Below are 8,379 nucleotides of genomic sequence, written 5' to 3' on the forward strand. Positions count from 1 at the left end.
CTCATTTTCTTTAATTTGTTGCATCAATTCATTAAACGAGAGAACATCATAGACCCACTATTTCACTTGCCAAAAGCACGTCTCTATTTTAAGGGGGAAAACATCAGGGCAATAAGGCTCAAAAGGAAGAAAATATATGGAAGGAAGGAAGTGAGGGAGGGGAAAAAATAGGGAAGGAAGGAAAGAAAGAAAGGAAAAAAGGAATGGAGGGGGAGAGAAGGGGACTATTTTAGAGACACAACAGTTCTAACAGTTTGTATATTTTATAAAAAATGAGTATTCTTTGTGACCCTTGTGAAGATATCTACCATGGAGATTGGCTTTGGAAGATTAGGAGGAAATTGGATCTTTGAAAATTATAGCACTAGAAAATCAAAAGGACTAAGTAGAGGCAGTGGTCGCCAAACACAGTGTTTCCTCAGACATACACTACCAGTGGTAGGCAATATTATCTAGGTGGCACTGGACACTATACTGGGAGCTCTAGTGGCGTAGTGCCTAAGGCACTTGACTTCTAATCAGAAGGCTGGCAGTTCAAACCCACCAGCCACTCCTCTGAAGGAAGACTGGGCAATCTACTTCCATAGTGATACTGCCTCAGATATCCAAGGAGAGGTCACCATGAGTTGGATCTGACTCGACAGTAGTGAGTTTTGAATGAGACATTGTACTATATGACATTGAATATTACATAATGAGGTGATTCTCTTTCCATAGTTTTGATCATGTCAAAGAAGAAGTCTGCTTGGTGCTATTATGTTTTATCACAATGTTGTTGTTAGTTGCTGTCAAGTCAACTCAGACTCATGGTGACCCCATGAGTACAGAGTATAACTGTTCCATAGGGTTTTCAAGCTGTGACGTTTCAGAAGCAGATTGCCAGGCCTGACTTCCAAAGCACCTCAGGGTGGCTTTAAACTGCAAACCTTTTGGCTAACAGTCAAGCACTTAACTGTTTGCATGACCGAGGGACTTTTATCACAATTAACTCTTGCTTGATTTCCTTTTATAACAAATACAGATCAGGACTCAGCCTCAGATCTCTTACGGCAGGGAGTGTTGACATAATATTTAAAGTGATGATGTTCTCTTCTTTCTAAATAAAGTTACTTAAATAGTCAGTTAAAGGAAAATATTAATGAAATAATATTACAAGGAATATATAGATATATCAAAAATTTTAAGGTAGTATGTTATATCTATTAGTATAAGCTAGGTTATAGTGCATCTGAAAAAAAAAAGCAGAAAAACTCATGACATAGCAAAGATTTATTTCTTATCCATATAAAGTCTCTGAAGCTCCAAACACCTCTAGGGCAATTGTCTTCTGAGAGGTGGCTCAGCAACACAGGCTGCATCTTGTGGCTGTTATATCTAGAATTGGACTTCTTGGTCCCCATGCAAGGAAGGGGGATGTCCTGGAAAATTGCACACCAGCTCTTCCCTGCCTACTCTTGAGAAGTTTGACATGTTCCTCCCACTCACACTTTATTGTTCAAAGCACTGACTGTGCTTAAATTCAAGGGAGTGAGGAGGTGCAATCCTCTGAGTAACTCAGAAGGGGAGGAGAGTGAGAATATCGCTGGCAGTAACCTCTACCACTTATGTGAATGGCTAGAGTTTGAGGATCAGTAGATCAAGGCATTTCCTTAAGGAAGAAACAGACCAAAGAGTGACTGTATAGGGGAGAAAAGGAAAAACATCTGAACACCTCCTGGTGAATGGACAATACAAAGTAAACTAACCCATTAAGATGCAGTCAATTCTAACACATAGTGACCCTATAGGACAGAGTAGAACTGGCTCATAGGGTTTGACAGAAGCAGACTGCCATATCCTTCTCCTGTGAAGTGGCTGGTATATTTTAATCACTGACATTCTGGTTAGCATCCCGGTGATTACCCAGGACTCTTTGAGATAAACTAGTCAACAGAATTACCTTTTGGCATTTGCATTCATTTTACAAAACTCAACCACTGATATGGGCTCTTTATAGACCATATCCACCATATCTCATCATCATTTTGGGTTTTGTTTGTAAACTATTGTTATACACTAACAGTGCTTAGACATGTTTCTTTAACAAAGCAGATTTTGCCAGGCTGCAAAACCCCATCAGTGGGAGAGTGTTCATATCCCCCTGTTCTTGTCTTACAGACTTGGATCCACATGTTCGTCATCATTGGTAGCTTCTTGTCTTATTTTTTCTTTGCCTTGGCTTTTGGAGCTATGTGTGTAACTTGCAACCCACCATCCAACCCCTACTGGATTATGCAGGAGCACATGCTGGATCCAGTGTTCTATTTGGTTTGTGTCCTCACCACCTGCATTGCTCTTCTACCCAGGTACAGTACTTGTTTTGTAATCAAAAAAGTAAATGGAATGAAAGGTAATGGGATTCTTTGAGCAACTAAGAATGGATGGTAGACGCTCTATTGAGTAGTGGGGAAGCCAGTCTGTGTCCTAATTAAAATATTGGTTTTACATATTTTAATAGTAGCAAATGTGACTTCAGCAAACTAGAAAGTTTCTTTCTCTCTCATATAAAAATTTAATCTGGTTGGAAATGTTTGCTTCTCAAGGTTATCAAAAGTCCTCAGTTCCCTCCTATATCTTTATGCTCTGCTGTCTACAAAGGGTCAGATGATTGAGGGTGACTCAACCATCAGCATGTCATGTCCCTGTTCATAGGAGGGGGAAAAAAAGTAGAGTGCAAGCAGTTTTACTGTTTTAATATTTTGATAGCGTGACCCACAAGTTGCTCACATCATTGCTCATATCCCATTAACCCCAACCTAGGTCTGTAGACTCCAACAGAATGGCTAAAATCAAGACATTTTTGAAAGGAAGAAAGGGACAGTGGGTACTGAGAGATAAGCGTCAGTTTCTACAACCATCTGTAAACACCAAAAACTTTACAGCTTCCCTCCTTTATCTGACTTCAGTTATCCTTCCCATTTTAACTTAATCTGAATTTGGATAGTGTTGTTGTTGTTGTTGTTATGTGCCATCGAGTCGGCCCCGACTCATAGCGACCCCTCCTTGGGTTTCCGAGGCAGTATCACTACGGAAGTAGGATTGCCCAACCTTCCTTCCGAGGAGTGGCTGGTGGGTTTGAACCGCCAGCCTTCTGGTTAGCAGTCAAGTGCTTTTAGCCACTGTGCTACCAGAGCTCCTTTGGATAGTGTATGGGATGAAGATAACCAAGAAGGTTGCATCCATCTATAGATTCTTTGAATTCTCTTAGAGCCCTTTCTCTTTATAGTGTTTTGAAATCTGTTTTGCTGAAAACAACATAGCAAATAATTGTTCTGCATTTTTAGCATGACATGCTGATTTGATATTAATGTATAATAGGGTTGACAAACTGTGTCTGACAGACCAAATCTGGCCTGCTACCTGTCTTTGCAAATAAAGTTTTACTGGAACATAGGCATGCACAGTCATTTACTGAGTGTCTGTAGCTGCTTTCATGCTTACAGCAGCAAAGTTGAGTAGTTCCTCAGAGTCCATCTGGCTCTCAGAACCTAAAATATTACTATCTGGTCCTTTACAGAAAAAGTTGATAAATCTCAAGGCACAATGAGAATAATCTCGTTGTTGCTAATGGACATCCCTTCTAGAAATGCAAAAGAAAATCCCACTTGAGCCAGTCTATGATAGCTATAGCTGTACACCTAACAGTATCACTGTTAACTGAGTTGCTTCTGTATTTTTTCATTGTGATAATGCTTTCAGACTAAAAGCTGACAAGATGAGCTTGTAGGATTGATGACAAAATAGTTACTTTAAGATTTAAAAGAAAAAAAAAAAAACCCAAAACCATGGCCATCAGGTCAATACTGACTCATTACGACCCCATAGGACAGAGTAGAACTGTCTCATAGGAGTTCCAAGGATTTTTATGGAAGCAGACTGCTTCATCTTTCTCCCATGGAGCAGCTGGTGGGTTCAAACCACTAACCTTTTGATTAACAGCTGAATGCTTTAACCACTGTGCCACCAGAACTCCTAGTTTACGGTTATAGCCTTTTAAGAATTGCTTCAAATGCATTAACAGTACAGTTCTACTAATCCAGTTGTCATAGGCTGAAACAATGGCCCACAAAAGATATCTGTATCCAAATCCCTGGAACCTGTGAATGTTACTTTATGTGGCAAAAAAGGACTTTGCAGATGGGGAGATGAGCCTGTTTTATCGGGGTGGACCCTGAATGAAATCACATGGATCCTTATAAGAGAGGCAGAGGGACATTTGACACAGATAAGAAAAGGTAATGTGAACACAGAAGTGGACATTGAAATGATTGGAAGTTTCTTCAAACTCCGGAATCCTTTCTTCCTTCCACTTTCTGCTTTTTGGAAAAGGAATGTCATAGCTGTTACCCTCTGTCTGTCGTGGCACAGTATTTTGGGAGCGGGTAGTTTGTTTCTAAGTTTTACAGATCTACAGATGGAGAAGAATTTTACCCAAGATGAGTCACACCCAGAATCTTATCCATATTTAATTTAGATTATGAAATTTGAGACTTTCAAGCTGATGATATTTAGGTGAGATTTTTTAACTTGAGTTAATATATATTGTAATAGGTGGAGACTTTTGAGCAGGTTAGGATAAGGTGGATGGATTTTTGCATATGGGATGGATATAAATCTTTGGACCCAGAAGGAAAACTCTAGGAGGCTGAATAATGATCTCCAAAGACAACATAGCAACCCCTCCTTGGGTTTCCGAGGCAGTATCTCTATGGAAGTAGATTGCCCAGTCTTCCTTCCATGGAGTGGCTGGTGGGTTTGAACCTCCAGCCTTCTTGTTAGCAGTCAAATGCTTTAGGCACTACACCACCAAAGCTCCCCCTCCTAATCCCTAGAACCTATAAATGTTATTTTGTATAGAAAAGGAGTCTCTGTAAATATGGTTAGGAGCTCTGGTAGTGTAGTGCCTAAGGCATTTGACTGCTAACCAGAAGGCTGGGGGTTCAAACCTTAAATTAAGGATCTTGAGATGAAGAGATTAACCTGGATTGAGTAGGCCCTAAATGCAGCCACACGTGTCCTTGTAAGAGAGAGGCAGGGGGAGAACTGATACAAGAGAAACCAGTGTGACTTCAAAGGTAGCAAATGCAATGATGCAGTCACAAACCAAGGAAGCTGGAAACTGCCAGAAGCTAGAAGTAAGGAAGGATTTTCCCCTAGAGTCTTCATTGGGAGTACAGCCCTGCCAACACCTTTATTTCAGCCCAGTGTGATTTTAGTCTTCTGGCCCCCAGAATTGTGAGAGAATAAATGTGTTGTTCTAAAACACCATGTTTGTGGTAATTTATCACAACAGCCATAAGAAAGTGATACCATTGACTAGCATTTTTCTAACACTTTCTATGTGCTAAAACTCCATATGCTTTGCATGTTTATCTCATGATCCTGACTTCAAGCCTATGATGTAGCAACTATGGATATTTCCACATTTATGGACTTTTTTTTTTTTTAACAAGCACATATAAACCTACTACCATTGAGTTGATTCTTACTAATAGCAGTCCTATAAGACAGAGTAAACTTCCCCACAGGGTTTCCAAGGCTGTAAATCTTTATAGCAGCAGACTGTTCATCTTTCTATTGTGGAGCTGCTGTTGAGTTGAATTACCGACCGAGTACTTAAAATGTTCTAAGTGGCTTACAAATACTAGTAAATTTAATATTGTTATCTTTTAGAATTAATTTTTTATTCCTCTTTACCTCAAGTAAGCAAAATCCTTTGACTTTTTCTAGTTGGTGGGTGTGTCCCATGTTGCATTTGAGGTTTATGTAATCCTGTGATGCTCTTTGTATCCTAGGTTTATATACCGAGTTCTTCAGGGATCCCTGTTTCCGACTCCAATTCGGAGAGCTAAGCACTTGGACGTACTGACTCCAGAGAAAAAGACTGAAGCTCTCAAGAAGTGGAGAGGAACTGGAAGGATGGATCAAGTGGCATGTAAATATGCTGACCTTTCAGCTGCCAAGTCAGGGCGAACACCCAATTCTGACCATTCCACAGTCTCTGCAATGATGTCAGCAACTTCTTGTGCTGTTGAGCAAGGAATTGTATCTGTATGTGAAACTGCGTTAGACATCTCAGAGATGGCTGGGCCACCCAAGGATTAAGAATACAGGATAGCCCTCTCAGAGTGCAAGTATCCCTCCAAGTTTAGAAGAAAGACTTTGAGGATGTACTGCTACCAAGAAAGAAAAACTTGATTTTACCTTAAGGGACGTGAACATTTTGATGGGCTTGGAAGAGTCATCATGAGGGCCTTTATTGTATGTTTGCAGATACATTATAAGACAGAAATAGTTTGACATAGATTTTTGGGAAGCGAAAGACTTCATTCAGAATCAAATGCTTTTATGAAACTTTCTGGATTTTGTAAAAGTATTTTATTTGTCTTAGAAATTCATATATTTTAAAGGGGGGATTCACTTGAGATATATTTATTTTAATGGGAGATCATCTCAGATACTTGAGAAATGCTAGATATGAGCAAACACCAATCTGAATTTTTTTTTTTTTTTTTAATTAAGAAAGAAGGAGTTTCTAAACTGATTGGTTAGAACACAGCGATTTCCACATGGAAAATGTTATTAATGGTTAATTTCCAGATAAATTCTCAAGAGCCTTTTAAACAACAGCGTACCTAAAATAGGGTAATAACACTTGTCCTATTTAAAATACTGTTAGTGATCATTAATAACTTTTTGTTTCCTGTGGGAAGATGCTTTTGGTCATCTGACAGAAGATGTTAGACATATCTCTCTGCTCATTTTAGTGCTCTGATCCAAAGCCTTTGGCAGGAAGGTGCAAAAGGGTTGCTTGGGGACAATCAGGTACCAAGACTGTGTTCTTCTCTGATTCCAGTCAAGAGAACAACTTTCATGTGACCTACCTCTGCATAGATGTTCTGAATTGGGAAACAGAAGTCATGAGTCAAGCAGACAGACTCAGCTGAACCTACAGCCCATTTGGAAATTTGCTGTATTCCAAAACTGACAATACCCATCACACCATCACCTTGAGTTGCCATTAAGTTGATTTTGACTCATAGTGACCCTATAAGATCCCTGGGTGGTGCAAAAATATTTGTGCTCAACTACCAACCAAAAGATTAGTGGAAGAAAGGCCTAGTGATCTACTTCCATAAGATTATAGCCATTGAAAACTCTGTGGAGCACAGTTCTACTCTGAAACTCATAGGGTTGCCGTGCAACTAACTGACAATAACCTGATCAAAATGAGACAATCAATATCAAAACAATCTTCAAAGACCATTTAGAGATCGTCCTCCTTACACGATGGGCAAATCTGCTGCAAAAAGTCTTCTTTAAAGTGTTAAAAAGCAAAGATGTTACTTTGAGGACTAAGGTGCATGCCTGACCCAAGCGTGCAGCTTTCACATGCATATGGTGAAAGCTGGACAATGAAGGGAAGACTGAAGAAGAATCGATGCATTTGAATTATGGTGTTTGTGAATAGTGTTGAATATTGGACTGAATTTTGGACTGCCAAAAGAATGAATAGATCTGTCTTGGAAGAAGTACAGATAGAATGCTCCTCAGAAGTGAGGATAGTGAGACGTCACCTCATGTACTTTGGACATGTTGTCAGGAGGGACCAGTGCCTGGAGAAGGGGATCATGGTTGGTAAAGTAGGGGTTCAGTGAAAAGGGGGAAGACCCTCAATGAGATAAGACAGTGGCTGAAACAGCTCAAACATAGCAGCAGTTATGAGGATGGCACAGGACTGGGTAGGGTTTCATTTTGTGCAGAGGGTTGCTATGAGTTGGAACTGACTCATTGACACCTAACAGCAACTGTCTTTACACTACCTTGAAACTTTTCTGATGGGGGTAGCCTCTGAAAACGAGCTCATATGAACTGAAACTAAATACAGGTTGTTCTCAGGAAATATCCATGAAGTTTTTAGAAAAATTTGTTTTTTAATTCATTGTAGGACAGAAATATCTATAAATTTACTGTTGCAAATCATGTATGCTGGCTTTAGTTGGTACAAGAACCTAGTTTATATCAAATAAGGGCAGATATTATATAAAAAAATGTATTCTTGGTGAGTTTGTTTTAAATTCTTTCTATCCATCTGAAAATTTTCAGCCACCAATCAGAAAATTTCCTTCATGAATCTCCATGTCTCCATCAAGGTTTTCTTAATCACTATTAATCTTGTTACTCTCAGGGCTTAATCTTCTACCTACTGCCTACCATCCTAGTTAAGCATTTTTTGTACCCTTCTATTATTGCAAGTAGTCTGTATAACTAATCTCAAGAAATTTTGAAATCCCACATGGCTAATGGAAGTTGCTCTCTGCTTCCTTTTTTTTTTTTTTT

At 39.4% G+C, this 8,379-nt stretch overlaps 1 protein-coding gene across 1 annotated transcript in view; it reads left to right on the forward strand.

Annotated features, from left to right (window-relative positions):
• Positions 1 to 6,144, forward strand: part of ATP10D (ATPase phospholipid transporting 10D (putative)) — a 96,621-nt gene extending 90,477 nt beyond the window's left edge. The window contains exons 21-22 of the mRNA XM_007949444.1: positions 2,158 to 2,345; positions 5,835 to 6,144. Coding sequence (XP_007947635.1) covers positions 2,158 to 2,345; positions 5,835 to 6,144 — 498 coding nt within the window. The remainder of the gene's footprint in view (positions 1 to 2,157; positions 2,346 to 5,834) is intronic.
• The last annotated feature ends 2,235 nt before the right edge of the window (positions 6,145 to 8,379 follow it).

This window comes from Orycteropus afer, unplaced genomic scaffold, assembly GCF_000298275.1.
Source record: "Orycteropus afer afer isolate SDZICR_OR568_19922 unplaced genomic scaffold, OryAfe1.0 scaffold00246, whole genome shotgun sequence".
Lineage (NCBI taxonomy): Eukaryota > Metazoa > Chordata > Mammalia > Tubulidentata > Orycteropodidae > Orycteropus > Orycteropus afer.